The 19,737-nt window shown below is 47.8% G+C and overlaps 2 protein-coding genes across 2 annotated transcripts in view; both read right to left on the bottom strand.

Moving 5' to 3' along the window:
- Window positions 1-397: 397 nt before the first annotated feature.
- CCDC195 (coiled-coil domain containing 195) lies at window positions 398-6,221 on the bottom strand. Its single transcript, XM_029085314.1, has 3 exons — window positions 5,957-6,221; window positions 3,434-3,713; window positions 398-530 (listed from the first exon to the last, which is right to left on the bottom strand). The coding sequence occupies exons 1-3, from the start codon at window positions 6,219-6,221 to the stop codon at window positions 398-400; spliced, it is 678 nt and encodes a 225-aa protein (XP_028941147.1).
- Window positions 6,222-18,296: 12,075 nt separating this feature from the next.
- The window catches only part of DOCK10 (dedicator of cytokinesis 10), a gene marked incomplete at its 5' end in the record, with an annotated part of 41,295 nt that continues 39,854 nt past the window's right edge, over window positions 18,297-19,737 (bottom strand). The window contains one exon of the mRNA XM_029085315.1: window positions 18,297-19,000. Within this exon, the coding sequence (XP_028941148.1) occupies window positions 18,881-19,000 (120 nt within the window). The remainder of the gene's footprint in view (window positions 19,001-19,737) is intronic.

Raw genomic sequence — 19,737 nt, 5'->3', positions numbered from 1 at the left:
TTTGTCATGTACATCAAATACCTTTCTGGCAAGGGAATCAGCAAACACAAGTGGTGACACGGTTTCCACTTTTTGTGACAAACACATCACAACCAGCTTCAACAGCCTGTTTACAGCAGTCCTAAGGTAAGGGATCCTTGAGACATCTTGTGCAGAAGCTACTTTGAGGAGGTACCTTTGCTGTTGTGTGACTTCATCATGGTGTATGAGCTTCCAGGCAGCTTTGTCGTGGCTTCCATTTCCACGCTGAACATGGGGCCAGTGACCCGAAACACAGGCTGGGTGATTCTCTGTGGGCATCTTGCCAAAGCATTTTGCAGGAAAGGAACCTGACACACAGCTATCATTTAAGGCCAATTTATCTCAAGATTCAATGGGCCTTTAAAAATTCACCAGCTCACATATCCTTTTCAGTGATGGCAGTTAACTGTTTTGTGCTCTGATTTTGTGGGCTTTTGAGGGAACCTTGCTTTTCAGCATATGATGACATATCCATTGGTAAGAGGAAACTAACGGCCTTTACTTTACCCCTGGAGAAAAATGAGAAAGTATTATGAGGATTACAAACATATAAAACATGCAAAGAAAATAAAAAAAAAATCAACAATGCAGCAAGCAAAAGATAAATGCTTTCAGCACTTGCACGCTGCAAGGAGGCAGGATTTCATACCCCAGTGGCACAGGGTTCACACACTCTTCCCAAGGGACCAAGTGTAGTGTTGTTTGCCTGCCTGTCTGCTGGAAGCATCTGCCTCACATCCATCGAGCCTCACGTCTCTCTATGGGTGCCTGATGTGTGTGTGCATATGTACAAAGCTAGCTGGGTACAGAACCCTAAGGGTGCAGGTGCACCCACATGGACCCAGGGGTCCTTCACAGGCTTTATGTTTATATGCCTCAGTACCCAGCTACTGCAAGCAGGTGTGAGAACAGTGGTTTCCAAGCGGTGAGCATGCGTGTGGTAAATTACACCGGCTGTGAAAGCAGAGGGAGAAATGTGTTCCTTTACGTGTCCCAAAACCGGTTGGTTTGGCAGGTAAATGGACTGGGTTTTGCAGAGCTTTGGTTTTTGTTCTGACTGTGGTCTGCAATTGCTGTCAGCTGACTCAGGCCCTTGAGGAGCATGAGAAAGGAAAATCATGAAACTATGAAAGTATTTACTGATGGTTACTGGGGGGTGTCCTGCAGGGCAGAGGACTTCCACCATTTCCTTGCCCCTTCTCACCTGCCACTTCGCACTGTCCAACTGGAAGGTGAAACCATCAAGCCTGAACACTCCAACGGTCACATTTATATCAAACAGGCCTTGTACCTTTTATAGTTTTACTATAATAGCCCTGAAAACAGTTCTCAGCCTCTCTTACCCTGCCTAATAATTCAAATATTTGGCCTTTTTTATTTACCAAAAAAAGTAGCAATCATGTGGTACAGATAATGCTTTAAGATACATGAATGAAGATGTTGTAGACATGCAAATCAGTGATGATTTGCCAGCAGTGCTGTTATTTTATTACTTGGATGCAACTGCAATCTAGATAAATTCAGGGTGATACATTGTACTACAGAGTTATTTTTAAAGCAAAATTATTCAGCATCACATATAGGATTGTAGCTTTGGAGCAAAATGGGAGAAAACTACAATAAACAAAGAATGGGGAAACCTGACACAGCCCAGCATGCTAGGAAACCAAAATGTCATCACTGTAAAAAAAAAAAAAAAAAAGCTTAATTAGCTTGCTGAGCTCATTGCCACAAATTATCTGACTAGTTAAAAGCTTAATAAAATTGCTGTCTGTGTTAGACCTTTGTGTATATAAATAGAAACATCCACTATTATGACCAGAAAATATATTAAACTTCCTTTGGTGTAGGAAACACAAAGCTCAGTGCTTTAGGATACCACCCAGCCTGTGGCGGGAGTTAGGTAAAAAGCTCTTTCCACAGCCATTTCTTCTTCTAAAGCAGCCAACACAAGGTGGACATGAGTCACGCTGCCACTCACTGCTGTTCAGAGCTGACAAGGCAGCTCTAAAGATAGCGATAAAATAATCGTCACCATTCCTTTGGCCACTGGGTAGCCGGTGGTTTCAAACTGTAGGTCCCAAGGCATTAGTTGTAATAGAGCTACATTGCTATTTTGATTGCTTTGAAAGTTCTCTTTCCCCTTATGAGAAAGCAGCTGCATTTGCCATTGCCGACCCTACACGCTGTGTTTCCATGTGAGCCGGCTTCAGGGCAAATCTCTCAGAAGCATTTATGTGCACCAAGTCTTCGTTTCCCTGAACCCAGTGGAGCATATGCTGAAATCCAGAGTTACAGGGTCAGGGTGCTGTTGAAAATGATATGAGTTCCCTGCCAGGGACTAAATTTAAGTGTTCAAATGCTGTAAAACATCTGACCCTCAAGTGTCCTTACAAGAAAACCTAGGTGCCTACAAAAACTGATTTGGTTGTCCCCTCCAGCTTCTCAGGGGGGAGCTGGGCTCCTAACGGGGTTTGCACGGGGAGCATGAGGGGCTGTGCACTGCTCTGCTCCGAGGACACGATGCTGGGCGAGGAGGGTACAGAGTAAGAGCTGACATGACGTGATGTGCTATGCAGACGGGTACATCAGTGCAGGCGACAACCCGCTACAGCTGTGCAGCCCCCGAGCAGAGGCTGCCAGGGTCCTGCCCTGGGACACATGGAGATGGGCAGACCCATGGACTTCTTGTTCAAATGCACATGCTTTGAGGCCATTTGAACTCTTTTTCTTTGAGCACAGCACGAGCAGCACTAAACCCAACCATCTACATGGATTCCCAGGAGGTGACTGGGGCCATCATCTAGCACACTCTCATTATTGGTGCTTCTACCTTTGATTGTTGCTCTGTGTTGGAAAGCTTCTCATCAATGAGCAGAGGCCCGCAGGGCTCGTCCAGCAACCATTTCACTTAATTTAGAAGCTGCCCTGAGAATATTTTTCTCAAGGCTGAAAGCATTAACTTGTAATGGGAAATATGATACAGTACATGTCAATCCATAAACTATATTAATCACACTTTCAAAAGCATAGTTCAGAGTTCCTTGATATCTCCAAGCTTTCTGTTCAAAGTTTAAAAATCCCTTTCAAGCTTAGCTTGTCAGAACAACATATCCATCTGCAAAACTCTGCCTAACTTTAATGGAGAGAAGATCAACTCCCTTCCCTCTCCCCTCAGCCTCTCCTTGCTATAGTAAATTTAAACTCCTAACACCAACAGTCTTCACGTATTCCAAGGAGGAGGAGGATAACTTACCCAAAAGATGTCTCCCATCTGCTTAATGCATATGTACATTCGAACAAAGATTTTGCTGATAACTAACTAAAACACAAAGTAGTGCCCATACAGGTTTTTAGGTGAAACCTACAACCAGCCCAGGCAGGCAATGCTGTGAAGGCAAACTGAACCTACCTGCACTTGCAGACCTGCTCCTGAAACAGCTCCAGTTTGCTGGAATGACTGTAGGAGAAACAGTTGGCCGGCAGTTTTTCAAGCCCTTCCTCCTCTCCACTGGTGAGCTGTTCTGCAGCCAGAGGGGCTGGTGGCTGGGCACTGCCTGGTGTGGCCAGTAGCCCATTGCTTGGTGGTAGCCTGTTGCTTGGCGGTCTCCTGCCAGCCCAGTGCGACCTTGTGCTGGAAGGAGCGGGTGCTGGCGAAGTGGTGGAGTAGCGCCGCACGGTCATGGCGGTATCTGAGTAACAGAGAAAAAAGCAGAGCTAGCAACAACAATAATAGCAATAATTCAGATATCCTCGCTGTATTTTTAATCACTTTCTTCTGGCTCAAAAAAGTTCCATATGCAGGAAGGGCAAAAGGCAGAGGAGGCCAAACAGCCCCTTTGGATCCCATTCTTTTCCCGAGAAGACAACTGGAAAGGAAAAGCCACAAGGTTGGAAAGAACTTTGCACATCTTTAATTCTCCCCAAAAGACCAGTCTGCTGTTCCCAAGCTAATAACATCCATAGCCACCAGCAGCCCCCATGCAAGAGGCCCCCAGCTCAGTAACCTGATCGTGAGGCACGCTGGGCTTGGCAGTAGGTGTTACTCAATCACAGCACTCAGCTAGCTTCACCTAAATCCACTGGTACTCTTCAGCCTCACTCATTTTCATAGACTTGTCTCTGTCAGAACTTGTGGGGGCATTTCTCCATGGCCCGGTAAGTCAGCCACCAGACCCTGGATGGTAACAGCAGCTGCAACTGATAACACACACCATACTAATGCCAAGAAGCTGCATTAGTGAAGCAGTTTTCCCATGGACTGAACATGACAGACACCAGAGAAGGAGGTGACAGGCCTCTAGCACATACAATACCCAACTGCCTGACCCTGACAATAACCACATCCAATTCTAGATAACTACTTCTCACCAAACAACATTTTGCTCTAATCCCTGCTCCATTAAAGCCTCCAGAAGTCCCAACCAGACTTTATAACTGAGGAATATTTCCACTTTTCCCCTCTGGCAAAATTGTGAAGAGAGTGTTTTCCTATATATTGTCCCCTCTCTCCCTCAGCCAAAATTAACCATATGTGGTGGGTTGACCCTGGCTAGAGGCCAGATGCCCACCAAAGCCCACTCTATCACCTCCCTCCTCAACTGGGCAGGGGGAGAAAAATATAATGAAAAGCTCGTGGGTGGAGATAAGGACGGAGAGAGATCACTCACCAGTTACTGGCACGGGCAAAACTGACTCAACTTGGGGGAAAAAGCAAATTTACTTTATTAGCAATCAAAACCAGAGGATAATGAGAAATAAAATCAAATCTTAAAGCACCTCTCCCACCCCTCCCTTCTTCCCGGGCTTAATTCCTTTCCCGATTTTCCACCTCCTCCCCCCAGTGGCACAGGGGGACAGGGGACGGGGGCTTAAGGTCAGTTCATCACACGTTGTTTCTGCCGCTCCCTCCTCCTCAGGGTGAGGACTCCTTCCCCCACACCAGCGTGGGGTCCCTCTCACGGGAGACAGTCCTCCACAAACTTCTCCAGCGTGAGTCCTTCCCATGACTGACAGTTCCTCATGAACTGCTCCAGCATGGAGCAACCCAATACACCATATTATCTGCAAAAATAAACTGCACATCTGGCGTGATGTATGCAGCCCATTACTATTTGTTACTATTTATAGAGTTTTTCTCATCTTTTACTAAGGCAAGAGAGGTTATGGCACAAATACAACTGTTGGTTCTTTTCTGTCTAGAGCAGACAGGGGACAGGCATGCGCAAGGAAAACTCAAAGCAGTAAATCAAATTCTGCTTAAATAAAGACAAAATGAAATTTTCTAGCATCAAGAGAAGCGTGTCCAGCAGGTCGAGGGAGGTGATTCTGCCCCTCTACTCCACTCTTGTAAGGCCCCACCTGGAGTACTGTGTCCAGTTCTGGAGCCCCCAACATAAGAAAGACATGGACCAGTTAGAACGAGTCCAGAGAAGGGCCACCAGGATGATCTGAGGGCTGGAGCACCTCTCCTATGAGGACAGGCTGAGAGAGTTGGGGCTGTTCAGCCTGGAGAAGAGAAGGCTCCAGGGAGATCTTATAGCGGCCTCCCAGTACCTGAAGGGGGCCTACAAGAAAGCTGGGGAAGGACTTTTTATAAGGGCAGTTAATGACAGAACAAGGGGAAATGGCTCTAAACTGAAAGAGGGGAGGTTTAGATTAGATATTAGGAAGAAGTTCTTCACTGTGAGGGTGGTCAGACACTAGAACAGGTTGCCCAAGGAAGCTGTGGATGCCCCCTCCCTGGAAGTGTTGAAGGCCAGGCTGGATGAGGCTTTGAGCAACCTGGTCTAGTGGAAGGTGTCCCGGCTGATGGCAGGGGGGGTTGGAACTGGATGATCTTTAAATTCCCTTCCACCCCAAACCATTCTATGATTCTGTGATCCTGCACGGGGAGCACAGGTGGGTGCCACGGATAGCCCTGGCTCTGAGGTACCTGTCTGCTCCTTCGGTGCCAGAAGGTGACTGGCCATGACACTCCCGAGCAGGGATGCTGGAGAGCCAGCTGCCCCTTCCCCATCACTGTCGAGGCTCCTCACATCGCCGTTCCCACCTCCTCTTGCCACCTCTCTCTCCGGTGGCACAGCTCTCTGCCCGCAGACCTGCAGCTCTCCCCTCAGGGCTCTGTTTTCCCTCTCCAGCTTGTTGATCTGGGAACGCATCTTGCGGATGACCTGGAGGAGGTGCGCGTTTCCCTCCATGGCTCCACAGCACGGCTCCCCGCTCCCCACCAAAGCACCTGCCCTGTGGAGAAGCTCCCGAGCGGGAGGCAGGTGGACCCAGCCCTTAAAAGCCTCTGGAGAAGAGGAGTCCCTCCCCACAGGCAGGGCTCGGCCAGCTCCCACCACCAGGAGGGCTGGAGTGAGTTGTCAAGTTATTTAGAGAGGGCCCATGATTTATTCATTTGGAGTCTCGTTTTTCAGAGCAGAGCTGGCTCTTACACACTGCACAAATCACTGTCAACACAGTATCACTGCATCAGCGGAAAACCCTCCCACTCCCTCCCTTGCCATGGGCTTTGCCTTTCTCTGACATGACAAAGGAGGACAGAGCCCATGTCCTTTGGTTTACCCAAAAAAGCCAGCAATTGACTCCATGGCACCGGGGATGGGCCACCCTTCGCTGGGCAGTGATTCATCTCTCCCTTCACACTGGGTGAATTACCACTGTCGCTCTGTGCATCTGGAAAAGAATTAGCAATTTGTCAAAGGAAAATTAAATTTCCAAACAAAAGCTGATGTGATGCCAGACCCCAGCTATTACCAAAGTATGCCAACAGCTGTGATGGACAAGCAGGTAAACTAAAGCTCTCCTGAAACGCCACAGCAGAGCCTGCTGCCCTTCCCGGGTGCCCAGGGAGGCTTGCTGGAGTGGAGCGCCTGCACCAGCATCCCGGGAGCGTAAGGAGAGACAGAGCAAGCATGAATCTTGCATTAGGAAGGGAAACACAATCCTCTGTGCTGCTCTCATTGCCTAGTCCCTAAAGCAATCTTTCTGCTGGCAGTAAAATACAAAAACCTGTGGAACATCCATCCCACCCCTGCAACATCAAAGTACAAAACTGAAAATGCCAGGAAGCCAGCAGGAAAATCATTTAACACACCTTTTGCTTTGAGACCATTCACTCTCCAGTAGCTCAACAGTGACTCAGGAATATCTGAGGAAAAAAAGACCTTTTAGCTGTGTCCACCTCACTGCTTTGCTGCTGGCGGCTGTGGGAAGAAAGGAAAGCTGGTGTGAGATGCTCAAAACAAGAGATGACTCAGTTTTGCTTTTTCCAGAGGGTATCAGAGGAGGGCTACTGTGAGGAAGCCATCGGGTCTGCGAGGAGGCACTGCCACCCAGCAGCTACCGGGAAGCTGGGCAGAAACTACTGAAACTGAGAGAAAAACAGGGATGCAAGTGAGGAGCTTTGCCCTTGAGCATGTTCCCATGTGGGTGCTGCTGCCTCCTCAGGAGCAACATCCTCAAAAAAAGCCCTTTGTTAGGACGACGTGGTTCCTGTAGCTCACGCTGTGCTCGCTCCCTCTCACCTACAGCAACACACGGTGCCTAGCGAGGGCAGGCAGCACTTGCTGTAAGAGCCGCAGGAATACACAGCTATGCTGATTTTTCCAGTGACACAGGCATAAGGCTGGGGACTGGGAGTCACAGGAGTCTCAGGCAGCCCTGCTGTCACCTCCTGGGAACCTCTCCAGAGACCTCTGTGTAATGCAGGCTGCGTGCAGAGTTTCCAGGCTGCAAACAAAGCCCACAGCATCCATGGTCTCTGACGGAATCACAGGGCAAGGGGAAGAGCATGTCCGGCCCTGCTGTGTTTCCCTGCCCGCTGTGGGGCTGGCAGCAGTGAGGGCTTGATGTGCTGGCATTAATCTTGGCAAAGCCCCTGGCAGGTCGTGGCTGTCCTCTCTAGCCCATCCAGATTGCATCAACAAGAAGCATCAGTTTATGCTGAGTTTTTTTCCTCCCCTCCAGAGAGGTGCATCTTGCTGAGGGCATAACAACACACAAGTGGGAAGGAGTGGGCAAAGCTGGGCTCAGAAATGAGCTTAGATCCAGGCTTAAATAACAGTGCAGGTATCCCCGTACTGGGGAAAAACTGCTGGAACCAAAATACAAAACTTCTCCGTTTTGGAGTCATCCAAGGATTTCAAACATAGCAGCAACCCCTCAGCATTGGTTTCAAATTTATGTTTCCGTTCTCCAGCCAGTGGATCAGGTACTGGAGCTGCAACAGGACTCACATGTAATTGTAACGTTGCTGCTGGTCCTGCAGCTGGCCAGTTAGGACGGGCAGGTGACGCTTGCCAGCTCAGCCATTAGCTTCCCCTGGCTGCAACTGAAGACATCTGCTCCTCTGATCCCATGCCTGCTGCTCCACTGGAACCAGACCAGAGCTGGCACACCCTTTTGTCATACCAGAGACATACCAGGAAATTACGTTTGTCTTGTAACCTTGTAGTGCTGCTCCTGCTGCAGTTCCTGCCCAGAGACTGACGGGCAGTGGAGTCAGGAGTTTTGGACAATGAAAACCTGGCAAAACTAAATTTGCCACTGGGCTGGTCAGTACATTCCCTATAAGCAGACAGAGCTCCATACATACAACGTTGTATTTGTATGTTTGGTGGGGTCCAGGAGGTGTGCCTGCACACCTGGGGCAGGGCTGGGCAGCTGCCGGGTGCTGCTGCTCCACGTGCCATGGGTGGGAAACATGCTCGGTGCCTCTTAGCCATGACCCACTAGCAGGCTGCAGATTTTGCCTGGCCATATGTTCAGTGTACCTTCCTGCACCTACTACAAACACCTATAGCTGTGAAACACTTCAAGTCATTTAATAGAAGGGACAGGGTTTCGCACACCTGAGCTGCTTTGGCACATTGTGCTCGGTAGGACATGGACCTGGGTAAAATTGTATTCACCTTCAGTCGTGTCCAAACCTCTCCACTAGGAAGAATAACCAAACACAGAGGTGGAGTTTCTGGCAGCTGCTAGGCTCAAGCAGCCGCACAGAAATACCCATATGTGACTGCTGGAGCGTGAGCTGTGTTTCAGTGGACTGTACGAACTGCATACCAAGTAGTGTTGTAACAGAAAACTTGTGAACAAAATGCAGAAGCCTTGCAGAGCAGCTTCATCCCAAACCTGGAGGAGTTTAGCTCTTTATTCTGTCACTACTTGATATCCTGCCATTCCCTGCCCCAGCACGGCGACAGGAGATGCTTGTGCACGTACCCAGCTGCTGCAGGGGGTCCCCGGGGAAGGGGCTATGCTGCGAGTGGAGAAGTTACATTGTGAAACCTGTCATCAGCAGAAAATGGCACCTGCACTGCTACTGCCATTGCTGAACAGTTTTTCTAGCCGTCTTGCTTGCCAAATGTGCTGTCTTGCTCCCCTGAAGGTCAGAGAGATAAAAAAATGAAAAGGATTCATTACTACTCCAGTAAAATTATTTTTTTTTCAATAAATCAAACATTTTGTCCTTGAAAATCCATCAGCAGTAAGTATGTGGATATCTTCTACGACATGCTGCAGCTGGAGGCGCTGGGAACACCTCCCCCTCCTCTGAGCTGGCATCGCTCTGCAGCTGAACAGAGGAACCTGAAGGCCCATTTTGGTACATTCCCACAAGTACAAATGTTGAAAAATTTCCATACTTATTCTGAAAAGCGTGAATTTTGGCTCCAAGCTATTGCACAGTTGAAATCTACTATTCCTAAGCCCCTTCTGAAGGACAAGGGCAAGGTATGCAGGTGCTGGGCCACCTGTGTGAGCGGGGTGCCAGTGCTACCATGCCAGCAGGCAGCCAACTGCCCTCCCTGCTTCGGGATGTCCCCCAGAACCAGAGCCCACCTGCACCATGAAGAAGACCAACTCCTTTTTCACCCATGCGAAAGTGCTGAGACAGTGCCCTCACATGCCCAGCACTGCAGGACACAGCAAGGGACACAGCTCCCAGGCAAGGGCACGATGCCCCGGCACCCACCGGCACACGGGTTGCCTGGGCTGCAGCCAGCCCCGTCACCCCGCACGGGAGCTGCTGCCCGGCCGCCCGCACCTCGCCAGGCTGTGAGCACCCGCTGCTTCTGCACAAAGCTGGTTTTCTGAGTGTGCTTGGGCAGCAACTTCCCGGCAGAATGAAAATTACCTGGTGGACTGGCAGAGAAGGGGATGGCAAATCTGCACCAGTGCTCTTCCCTTGACATTGAAGTGGGGAGAAGTGCAGCAGCAAACTGAGTGGGAGGGGACACGGGGACAGGAGGCGCCTGCAAGGCACACACACGACCAGCAGTGTCTGGAGAGGGAGCGGGAAGCGACGAGGACAGACCCTGTGGAGATCTCTCCAGCCTCACGTGTAGCTGGGCATGAGAGACTATAAAGCTGACTGATTTTATGCTTGAATGAAATCTTGCCTTACACTCATGACTAATTAAATGCTCCCTTTTAACCACGTCTGAGCTGTGACTTGCTGACGCCGGATGCAGCGAGGCAAGTTGTGGGGAATGAGCTACACAAACTCCCAGAAAGAAAACAAGGTGGCAAAAATCAATTAATGTTTAAAGCATTCTTAGGTTCCATAATCTAATTAGACAAAAATGGCACAAAGAAAGTTATTTGATTAGTGTGTTTAACTTGTTCATGTCCACTAAGCATCCTTTTTCTTTTCCAAGGACCATTTGCCTGACTGTTCCCAAACCCCCAAACGTTTGCAGAAAATCCCACACAAGCCTTGTTAAATGAAACCCCAGTGAGCACCCTGTGCGCTTCAGTGGCTGCTGGGAGCATAGTACCTGTGCAACGCGCTGAACCCCGAGCTTGCTGTACACAACCCAGTGATCTTCTCCGTGTTGCTTTGATTTTGCGTATTCGAGGTTTCTGAAGAGGGTCTGATTTCCAGCAGGGGATGCTCAATACTTTAAAAAAGCCCCAGGCTTAACCTGAACATGGGAAATAGAAACCCTGAGATATGTGAGTCACATTCAAAAACCTTGGCTGTGGTTTTGGAGTGGGCTGGCAGTGAAGCAAGGCCATAGAAACGTTTCAAACTCTTCAGAGCCTCCATGTTGCATTTCCAAGCCTCTGGGTCTCTCTCCCTTTAAATGACTCCTCAGTTAGTTGGAATAATCAGAATTAATCTGTTTTATGCCAGCCCCCTGCAAGCACAACATATGCTACAGAGTACGAAACTGTGCCTCATGCAAGAAAATCTATGTGCTTAGCTGGAGATTTTCGTAACTAGGAGCGTGCAACTGTGCCCATAGTCACCTGCGCAGAGCTTGCAATAGCTTTCAACTTAAAACAAAGCAGCACTCATGGGTGATAGCCTCATGATTACGGAGCAGCTCCAAGCAGAAAATCCATCCTAAAATTAATAATAATAATGATTTCTTACTCAGTTTTCTCTTTTCAAACAAAACATACCATATAAAATGTATGTGAGGATATTTGTATCTATGTAGCTATAAGAGTTCACACTGTATATATCTAAAATATGACTTGGAACTATAGGGAACACCACATGGCATCTGCAGGTACTTAAAACACATTGCAGGCCAAATAACACCCCTTAGTGGGCAAGTAACATCCTCACAGCTCTTCTCCAACAAAAATGAATGATTACAGCTAGCTGAAACAGCACATGGGGAGCACAGCTTAAAAGGCACACAGAAAATGCATCTTCTGTAGGGCTGGGGGTAATTAACTGGAAGAAAGAGGAAATGTGCATTTCTTTGCTACTGTTTGGAGGAGTTGTTCATACTGAGAACTTCAATATACTTGCTTTAGCGAGTAATTAAGAACCGCATGAAGAACCTCAACAACTTGGACAGAAAAGTCAGTAATTATGATCGCAATTTGGCATTACTGAGAATTTTCAAAAAATACCTGTACATTGTCAACTTAAGGAAGCGGTACAAGCAAACACACACACATCCCATGCCAACTGCGACCCCTGGCCTGAAGGACACTCGTTACTCTAACTCCCACCTCACTGTGCTCAGAGGTGTTCCCGAGGGCACGGGGCATGGGTGGCTGTGCAGGGCCGATCCCAAACCTCTGCTGGGCACAGCTTCCTGCTGGGCAGCACCACCTCCTCTGCAGGGTTGTGAGCCAGCATTGCTCGGGTACCAGCGTTTTTGAATCTTGAGGCTATATGTGCAAAAGAGGCGTATGGCCTACTAACTAGGAGGCTTTCCTAAACGAGCTTTTTACCATTCTGCCTTAAAACCACTCACACTCTTTTGGCCTGATAATATAGACACTGTGACAACCTTCTCCTAACCCTGCTGGTTTCACTGTACTTTTTATTTTTTCCCATCTCTAAAGACTCCAACACGTGCCTGGGAGGTAGGAAGGTTACTTGATATTTTCCAGAGCTAATATTTCACCAAGAAACCATGTTGGACATCTCTTGAAAAGAATAATAATGTTCTCATTTCCCCCTCGAGCTGCCCTGCAAGCTGCCAGCTGCCCAGAGCCACTCTCTGCAGACTGCAAACAAGAAAGTGCTGGGAGCTCCCTGTGCAGGGGACAGCCCTGGGCGCCCAGGCTGGGGTCTGCGTGCTCTGCCGCCGGCTGCGAGCCCACCCTGCCACGGTGCTGCCTGGATCAGAACCCCATCCAGGCAGGGGTAAACCCTGTCCTGTCACAGCCCCTGCTCCAATAATGGATTCTAATGTCTGTTTTCCTTCTGGCACACACACGGCTGCAGGCACCAGGAAAAAGAGGGTCGGGTTTTGCCGCACTCATCGCTGGGGTGACCATCACCGTCGGGGCTGCGGCTCCCCAGCTGGGTGCGGGTGTCCCCAGGGAGGGAGGGCACGACCAGAGGGACCAGCTTCATTCGGAGCAAACCAGCACATCCCTGATTTTAGTAATTTCAAAAGGAAAGCATCCATTTGGTCTTTCCCAAAGTTTCCCCTCCTTTTCCCAACTAAAATTGTTTACTCTGTTCAGTTGGAATTAGCAAATTGTGTTTTCCAGCAAGAAGGATTGTATGTTTGAAGTACAGGTGAGATTTGACCCAGCCCCAAAGGAGGCAGTGGGAGCAAAGCTGTGTGAATTGCCATGATGTGGGGTTTGTAACGAGGCAGGAGCTAACAGCCCTGCACCCTTGCGATCTGAACACCCCGGCCTTGGCAGGTGCTGAGCCTGGAAACTGGACTGATCAGCATATCTGATCTCTGGGAAGTAACAACCCACCATCCTCAACTTGCAGCAGCTTTACACTGGCATTCAGGCTTTGATCTCTCCCGTGAACCACGTTCTGTCCTGCGCAGGCAGACCTGCTGTTCTCGTCAGAGGGAGAGCTCGCCTGGGAGCAGGAGCCAAGCGGGTGCTCTCCCACAGAGGAGCTGACACGCGGCAGCTGTGGAGCCCGACAGACTCACAACCAGGTTTCTGCAGGTTTTCTCTCCACTGTTGCGCAGTGTGTCCTTGCTGAAGTGGGAGCTGTGCCCTTTCTAGTCAGGATGTAAGTACTTGGGGCCACCACAAAAGCAAAAAATCCCCAAACAAAATAACAAAAAGAAATAATAGTCAAGAACATCAGATTTCCAATTACCCTGTTTGGTTGCATTTGGCTCTTAGGTGTCAGTATGGCTTGCTGGCTCTTGCTGTCCCTTTCTGTCTTTCGGCAGTGATGTCTCATCAGCAAAGCTCCAGGATTTTATCTGAGGGTTGGCTGGGAGATGGGGCTGCAGCCACTGTCCACTCAGCTCTGCGGGCAGCCCCGAGAGCCATGGGCTTCAATAGCTCCTGCTGCTCTCATGCCTTCTGTTTGCTCAGTAGTTTCTGCTGCAACGCCGAGTGCTTTGTGTCACTGTTATTGTCGGCAGCATTTCCAGCTCCTGTGTCAAAACAGGTTTGAGGAAATAACACATAGAAACAGCCAACACAACTAGAGCACTAGTCCCTACAACTGCAGACAGTGCTGCCTGGCCCAGCAGCCCTTTCTGCTCCCACAGCCATGCCCTGAGCATGACCAACAACCATTCTACACCATTAGAGGAGGTAAAAGCCCCGTCCCTGGAAACATTCAAGGCCAGGTTGGATGAGGCTCTGAGCAACCTAGTCTGGTTGAAGATGTCCCTGCTCACTGCAGGGGGGTTGGACTAGATGACCTTGAAAGGTCCCTCCAACCCAAACTATTCCATGAATCGATGATTAACCAGCAGCCTCCAGTTAACCACCCACTGCGCACCCCATGTGTGCAGAAGCCACCCCAGAAGAGGCAGCAGCTCATCTGCTGTCTGGTATAGCCCGGTGCGGCAGCGTCGGGTCCTTCAGCAACCCTGTACTGCAAGGAGAGGAGCTGGAGGAGAAACCCTGCTCCGTACCACAGCCTCCAGAATGAGAAATGCATTCTAGGTTTTTTGGTTTTGTCCCATTTCTCTGTCCTCATTCAATATTTGATTCTAACATCCTTTGATTTTAACCGCCTGGGTTAAAAATTCACTTCATGGCTTTAATTTGTTTGTTGTGAATGCGTAACATTGATTATTTTTGTGCTAATCTAAATACTATGAGAAAAATCTTTTGCATGCATAAACTTAGTAAAAATTGGTAAATGCATTCAAATCCATAGCAGACACTTTTAAGATATCCTTGATAGATCATCTGTCTTGAAGATTCATCCCTCCATATTAGTTACAGTTGAAATAGTGAGTAGTCAGTTAACAGTCTTAAAAATGTTCAAAACTAAAATAAAAAGTACATCCCGCCTGATGCTTCTCAGCACATACGGGACATTTTTCACACTGAGATCCAAAAATCCATGTTCAAAGCTACAAATGAATGTAATTTCACTTTTTCCCAGATCCAGGCCCACGGCTGAGCAGCACGGGGGCAGTGCCTCTGGAGTATAAACAGTACAGATCTGCGGAATCCTGTTCCTCACTTGGATATTATTTAAAAAAAAAAAAAAGAAAAAAATCATCCTTGTTCAGATCAACATTATGTTGCCAACGTAACATCTCTCCAGTGAATGTTAAGATATAATTACCCTGTAAGGAGTGATTCCTATTAAACATTTAATACATCTCCCTCTAATTGAAATTTAAGCCTTTGGTTGTGGTTGGGTGTCACTAAAGATGTGATTAAACATGAAATATGTATAATGCTTAACTCCTTTTGGAGTGTTGAGATAGCTTCCACTAAGTAACAAACATAAATAATTTCTTTTGCACTCTAAGAAGTTTTTAAAGTAGCTCGACTTGAGGCTGGCACAGGAAGATCTCCTTCCTCAGATGAAAGGGAATCTTTCACCAGCTTTGCCTCCAGCAGTGGGGGAACGAGAGCCTCCTCCAGCTCAGCTTTGCCATCCGCCTTTCTGCCCCTTGTATCCTGCTCTCCCGAGGGCTTTGTGCTGTCCCAAACCTCCCCCTTTGCCACCTGCCTTTCCTCTGGCTCCAGCTGCTGTGCAATATTCCTCTTGTGTGTTGTAGCTTCTCTGCACTTAGAAGTCTTCTTGCCATGAAGGTTTAATGGAGAAAAATGTAGATTTCCTCTACACAAGTAATCTGATTGTGAGACAGTTGAACATGCTGAACACTAGCAAGGATACCAATAGTCCTAAATCAAACACTTGTACATACGCATATTTTTTACCTATTATTGATCTTGCTCATAGCTGACAAATCAGTCGTTGTCAAAGTTTCATCTGTAAACACCTATGTAATTCCACACATTATCAAGAACTTAGACAAAGACTTGAAGTAGTACTGGCAGCTCTTTTCCTTGTCCATCTTTATTTCTTTTCTTCAAGCACCACAATTACCAAAACTGTGACTGCAGCATTTCTCACCTTTGCTCAGTGTCCTCGACATATCTGTGCTCAGGCCACCAAGGCCCTGCCCATCCTGCAGTAAAAATAAAACCTAAGGATGTCAGCAGTGGAAAAGTGCATCTGCTCTTGTACTTGTCTCCCTCCCTGAACTGCTCTTCTCTGTGTGTTTTATCTGTCTTGAGATTATTATTTGTGCAGAAAACAAATGACAAAAGTTTGTTGTGTGGTTATTTTAAAATTGTCCTAATATTTGAAATAAAGCAAGTCTGGAGGATCATTTTCAAAACTAATTGAAAAAACCCAGCTGTAGGAATACACAGTGAATAGCACTGGTGGAAAACCTGAGCTCTGAGCAGTTCTTGTGGTTGTCTTAGACAAAAGGAGTCTCAGAGCGGAGCTTTTATCAGAAAAAAATTGGTGTAGACCTCACATAATCCTGAGAGTTTGAAAAGCAGTGATTGTATGAAAAGAGCCCTTTCTGACAGCACCTGCTCTGTGGCACACAAAGCCCAACAGGCACGAGTGTTGGTAACACCGTTCAGTTCTGTGACAACTTCACAGCACATGGATGGGGGGTGGATGCGGGATTCAGCACCAACACATCTATCCTCTGTAGTTTTGGTCACCGAGTTTTATGGTGGTGAAAGGCCAAACCCCATCTTTGTAACAATCCTACAGCCTCACATGCCTTCTGCATTTCTCTCATTCTCGCCCCTCAAATGCTGGGACAATCCACGGTTTGCTGCTTTCTTTTCTCTCCCTGTTCCAGCCCTGATTCAAAGCTCCTGTGTGCTAATCGCTTTCGTGTGACTATGCTGAAAGTGCTTGAACACAGCAGGAGAGGAAGAGTCCATCCATCTGGACTAAGGACCCAGCTGCACTCAAGCCTGAGCATCTCCAGCACCAGAATACAGGCTGGATTTTGAAACCCCCTAGAGGAGCCTGAAGAGCTGGTGGCTTGAAACAAACCAAACGCCACAACCTTTACACTTACACATGAAACTTAGTGTGCAAGCTATTGAGAAAACAATCCAGGAACCTCGTTACCTCTGCTCTATGGACCACAGTGTGGCTTCAGACCAGCCTGGTGTCAGCTTGCAACATTCCCTCAGTGCAAACCATGCTTTTGCTATCTAATTATTTCCAAAGATGCCCAACAGATTTAGTTGCTCAATTCTGTCACGTGAGCGTTAATTAGAAAAAGTCTGTCTCCACATCACCTTGATGGCTTCTGAGGTACCCATCCATTCACAACAAATCACAGCAAACACAAAATGAGTCCAGGGAGATCAACAAAGCAAGGGACCAGGGGGCTGATGCTCAGACTGACCTCCTCTGTACTGGGAATTTCTGCTGTCACCACCGATGACTGGTTCCTCCCATACATACAAATGAGCAGGTAACTGCATCTACTGCTGTGTCTACAGCATAAAGCAGGTTAAAATTTGGGCCAGAAATCATTCCCTTCAGCAGGCTATTGGTTTTGAACAGTGCAGTGTCTGAAGAGCAGAGCTGGGCTTTTCAAGGCGAGGATGAGGAAGGTGCCTGGCTCCCTGTCCAGCCGGACGGCTGCTGCTGGTGTGCAGCGCACAGGTGAGTGAGAGTCTGGGCTACTACCAGGTCACAGGCGTGGGCTTGCATCGCTGCAGCATGAACGCTGGAGCTGCAGCACCAGTAGGCAGAGACTGGATAACAGCACTTTTACCTTGCACATATATTTGGGCGAATTTAGAGGCCACCCTGGGCTCTTGCCTGCAGGGCCAGGCTACAACCTGAGTTGAGATTCACCAGTTGTAAACTGGGGGTGTCACGGGAAGAGATACAGAGAGACAGGAAGGCAAAATGAGGTAACATATCAGACATCCCCATGTAGCAAGACATAGCACTGGCCTCTGACCTGAACAAACACTTGTGAACCTGCGGAGACCTCCAGGGGAATCACCAGGGTTTCTCCAGGTTAAATAAGCCACAGCTTAATGCCATTGTGGGCACTGCATATATAGAGAAGCAGGATCCTGACATACACACACAACAAGCTGGGCCCCCAGGGATTTTCTACAGGCAAATGAATGAACATGGGGTGTGGGAGTGCCGAAGCTAAAGGGAACTCGTAAGAGCTGGAAGAACTGCTCCACCTCATCCCAGCACGATGCAGAAACTGAAGCAAACATCTCACTAGAGGCACACGGCTTCCCAACAGGCCCCAAGCAAAATCTGGGACTACAACCTTCAAATGAGGAGCAGAGCTTCCTTGGCCCCAAGCAGGAAGAATACCCTGAGCCTCTGTTTCCCAGGATAGCCCCAGTCTGGGGCCATGGAGAGAATGCGAAGCCACGTTCTGCGTATAGTCATGAACATCCCCTATCAGCAACTGCAACACAACAGACAGCTGGCACGCAGGGTGCATCCTCATCTCCACTGCTTTGGAATGTGCTGACATGGGAATGAACCAATGCACAGACCTTCAAAGAGAAAAATTTATGGACGCTTTTATACACATACACAAATATTTTAATATAATGGTACCTGAAATGTTATCCATATTCTTAGTACTGTCATAATTAACTAAAAAGATATTTTTTAAATTTTGTAAAAATGACATATTTTACACATCTTCTATTTACAATTGCAATATACTTAAATGTTATAAAACATCCACTCTGACCTTTAAAATATATGTATACTAGGACTTAGTATTAGATATATTATAATTTATAGCAAACTTAGGGTTTGCTTTGTACCTATCTGTTCAATGGGAATTTCATAATCAGCCTGGCTTAATAAAGGCTGCTCCAAACCAAAACTCAACAACAAAAAAAAGGACAGGGAATGTGCAAATATTGGGGTAGGCAAAAAAATAAAAAAAAAAAATCAAGCTTGCAGTTTTAAAAAATAACACCGTGAAGACTTCCAATAAATTAAAATTATAACCCACAAATCCTTTTCCTGGCATTGTCCGCAATCAATTTAATTTTCAGTACTATTAATCGGAAAAAGGACAAAAAAATCCCATGCAAACAACCACCCCTCCCAGGCAACCCCAGGTCTTCCCAAGGCCGTGTGTTCCCCACGCTGCAGTCAAGCATCAGGGTTTGCTGGGGTGGTTGCTGCTGGCACAGACGAGCTGGCTCTATTGATGACTCGTGGATAAGTGCGCTCCATTCCTTGCTGTTTTGCTGAGTCCTCCTTGTATGCAATCTTTTCATAAAAAAAAACAAAAAAATATGTAACAGTGAGAAAGATCCGAATAGTTTGGTGTCTGAAGTGTTCACTGTCAAACCATGGATTTCCCATTTTTTTGTTTACTACACTGCTGCTAAGGATCTGACAGAGGAAAGGGACCTTTGCCCGGGGACCCAGAAGTGACCGGAGGCTGCAGCGGGAGGGAGGACATCCTCTGAGCTGGGAATAAACGGGGCTGGGGTCACCAGCTTCTGCCACGTGGTGCTTCACAGGGTCCCCTGAACTAGTTGTTTCTCTAATAACTCTCCTACAAACACAACTGAGAAATCACCCACATTTTATAAACTCAGCAGACACCTGCACTGGCACCTAGTGACCATGGTACAGACTGGCCCCAGCTCCGGGGCACTCTGCCCACGCAGCCGTGTGGGCCTGCAGCATCCCCACCGAGCTCCACACACACGGCAGCTGAAAATATACGTCCCTTAGGCAGAGTTTGGAGCAGCTGCCAGGCTGGGGCTGCGGGCAGAGCTCTGCTCTCGGGGAGGAGCAGTGGCAAAAGCTTGTTCTGCCCTGTCCTACATACAGGCTTTTAACAAAAAGGAAGATTTATTTTTTTTTCCCCCGAAGTTCTTTTTAGCCTTGGTAATAGATATTTTTCCTACTTCAGTAAGTACAGACTGAAAACCTGCTTTCTTCCATGGGGCACTATGTTGAAGCATCCACAATAGAGACATGGGCCATCCCCACTG

The sequence above is a fragment of the Antrostomus carolinensis genome, unplaced genomic scaffold (genome assembly GCF_000700745.2).
Source record: "Antrostomus carolinensis isolate BGI_N321 unplaced genomic scaffold, ASM70074v2 scaffold19036, whole genome shotgun sequence".
NCBI classification, from domain to species: domain Eukaryota; kingdom Metazoa; phylum Chordata; class Aves; order Caprimulgiformes; family Caprimulgidae; genus Antrostomus; species Antrostomus carolinensis.
Note: the sequence above shows the minus strand (reverse complement) of the source record. Positions and strands in the feature narration are given on the sequence as shown.

Coding starts and splice junctions, on each gene's coding strand:
- CCDC195 (XM_029085314.1), bottom strand. CDS start 6,221: ATGGAGGGAAACGCGCACCTCCTCCAGGTCATCCGCAAGATGCGTTCC. Junction 3,714..5,956: donor GGCACCGAAGGAGCAGACAG/GTACCTCAGAGC, acceptor TCTGTTACTCAG/ATACCGCCATGACCGTGCGG. Junction 531..3,433: donor GAGCAGGTCTGCAAGTGCAG/GTAGGTTCAGTT, acceptor ATTTTTCTCCAG/GGGTAAAGTAAAGGCCGTTA.